Raw genomic sequence first — 2,609 nt, 5'->3', positions numbered from 1 at the left:
AAGATTACGGTGTGACTTCTGCACAGCATCTTACCGTCAGGTCAGTAGGACTCTAGGATAATTACATTCGATAGAAGTCCAAATGGCTGGCTGCAAACTCTAAACTACTTTAAAGTGAGTTCTCAGGAAAGCTAAAGATGACAGAAGGAAAAATGAAACTAGGTGAGCAGATGAAACTGACCTCTCTCTTTTCCATAGTCATGCCGAACAAAATTACAAAGTACAGCTCCGTTCCCAGCTAGATTTACATACAACCTCCTATATCGTCCCTATGACTAGATACAGACAGGTAGCACACCATCCCTATGACCAGATACAGGCAGGTAGCACACTCCAGAAGATAAAGCACCTTCCAGAACCAGATTCATATAAAAGAAGATGTTGGAGTATTAGAAAAAAAAATAAATCAAAAGATAGGTCGTATGGTAGAAATACAAAACTGTACAAAAGGACCCGTGACCAAGGAGAAGTCTCTAAAAATATCGATGGGGAAATTAATTCAAGACCTACACAAGAAAGTTAAAAAATCAATTCAAGAGTCTTTCTAAAATAGACAAAAGAATTTGTACCTTGAGGAAAAAAATAAAAACATTGAAGAAAGAGGTAAAAAAAAATTAAGATACTGAGAAAAGAACCAAACAGAAATTCTGGAAATTAAAGAACAAGTCCATCCCAAAAGCACAACAGAATACACCAACAGCAGGGAGACCAAGCAGAAGAACAAATGTTAGAAACCAAGGGTAAAGCTGAGTCAATAATACATATAATTATATACAAAGAAAAAATCAATTAACATGATGAAAGCTGTCAAGAAACTGGGGATACATTCAGAATACAAACCTGACAATCCACATAATAGGAAAACAGGAGGTATGACAAAGTCAAAGGACTTAGACAAGCAATTCAATGAAATGGTAGCCAAGAATCCCCCCCCCACACACACACACAAAAGTTATTCATATATAGGAAACATTCAGAATTCCAAATGGGTTGACCAGAGAAGGACCTGTTCATGACACATCACAGTTAAGATGTCAAAACACAAGGCAAAAAACCAAGTCTACAAGCTGTAAGGGAAAACTAAGCCACACAGAAGCAGAGACATGAAATAATCAGACATGTCACTAGCAGTCCTAAAGAATAGAAAAGTAGATCGAGGAAGCGCGGCGAGCGACTAGGCGCGGTGTGTGTGCGGCGGCTCCACCATGTCGAAGGTGTCCTTTAAAATCACACTGACGTCGGATCCGCGGCTACCATACAAAGTTCTCAGTGTTCTGGAAAGTACGCCGTTCATGGCCGTGTTGAAGTTTGCAGCGGAAGAATTTAAAGTTCCTGCAGCAACAAGTGCAATTATTACTAATGATGGAATAGGAATAAATCCTGCACAGACTGCTGGAAATGTTTTTCTGAAACATGGCTCAGAGCTGCGGATCATTTCTAGAGACCGAGTTGGAAGTTGCTGATGTCCGCTTCTTGGAATCCACACCTTTCAGAATAAATACTGGTGTCTGTTGTTGCTGTGTAGTTAAAATCAGGCATTCACGATACAGTGAAAGCACCAAGAATCAATGAAACAAGGGAAAAAAAAGAATAGAAAAGTATGAAACAGTATATTTCTATTCCTGAAAGTAAAAAAAAAAATCAAGATTGTTATTCTCAGCAAAACCATATATCAAAAATTGATGGGAAATTAATAGTATTTCAAGACAAATACAAGTTAAGATAGTTTATGACAACTAATCCAGAATTATAGTGGATTCTTAAAAGAATATTATACAGAGAAAGAGGAGAAGAGGAAGAGGAGGAGGAAAAAGAGGGGGATGGTGAAGGAGGAACAGGAGGAGCAAGAGGAGGGGCAATAGGAGGGGGAGGAAGAGGAAGAACACGAGGAAGAAGAGTACAGTTTCTTCCACAAAGACAAAAAAAAATGTTTCATGAAAGGAACAGAGAAACGGAGAAGAATAGGGAAAGATCAACCATGTTCAACACAGCAAACAAACTAACCCCCATACTACTAGGAGAGGAAGAAGCCAACAACCGACAGAACAATCAGCAACAGCAAACCCCTTTCAAATACAACCTCATATTCTGATGACCTTCACTCGCCGATTCAAGACACACACTGACTGGATTATGAAACACAAGTCAAACACCTGTTATTGCCAAGAAACTCACATAACTAGGAAAAATACTAAAAAAAATGAGAGTCAAGAATGGAAAATCATGCTATCAAGCAAATAGAAACTGTAATAGGCTGTCATGGTGTTTCTAATAGGCCCACAAAACTCTTGAAGCTCCCAGCATCTCCAGATGCTGTTGCAAACCTTGGTAGCAGGGCAGGGTGGTGATGGCGGTAATGGCAGTGGTGGTAGAATAGTCCCGAACCAGGGAAAGACCTGTTGGTGTTTGGACAGTTCCATATTCTGCAGCAGCTTCAGAGGAAACTAGAGACCCATGGTGGGGACCAGATGTAACTCTTGGTTAGTCCCACAGGGGCATGGGAAGCTCCATAACTTTCTGAAGTTAAGTAGTAACTGCAGAAACAGGTGGGGAGTAGATTTGACTCTGAGTAAGACCCACTGATGTGTGGAGAACTTTACAACTCACAG

The 2,609-nt window shown here is 40.0% G+C and overlaps 1 protein-coding gene across 1 annotated transcript; it reads left to right on the top strand.

Moving 5' to 3' along the window:
• Positions 1 to 1,174: 1,174 nt before the first annotated feature.
• LOC121465113 (ubiquitin-fold modifier 1-like) lies at positions 1,175 to 1,478 on the top strand. The gene has a single exon (XM_041678296.1). The coding sequence runs from the start codon at positions 1,206 to 1,208 to the stop codon at positions 1,461 to 1,463; it is 258 nt and encodes an 85-aa protein (XP_041534230.1). The 5' UTR covers positions 1,175 to 1,205; the 3' UTR covers positions 1,464 to 1,478.
• Positions 1,479 to 2,609: the final 1,131 nt, after the last annotated feature.

This window comes from Microtus oregoni, unplaced genomic scaffold (genome assembly GCF_018167655.1).
Source record: "Microtus oregoni isolate MIOR12 unplaced genomic scaffold, Mior012 000029F_ref0000214, whole genome shotgun sequence".
NCBI classification, from domain to species: Eukaryota; Metazoa; Chordata; class Mammalia; order Rodentia; family Cricetidae; genus Microtus; species Microtus oregoni.
This window is presented reverse-complemented; position numbering and strand designations above follow the sequence as displayed.

Bases quoted from the DNA above. Each gene is read 5' to 3' on its own strand.
- LOC121465113 (XM_041678296.1), top strand. From the start codon at position 1,206: ATGTCGAAGGTGTCCTTTAAAATCACACTGACGTCGGATCCGCGGCTA.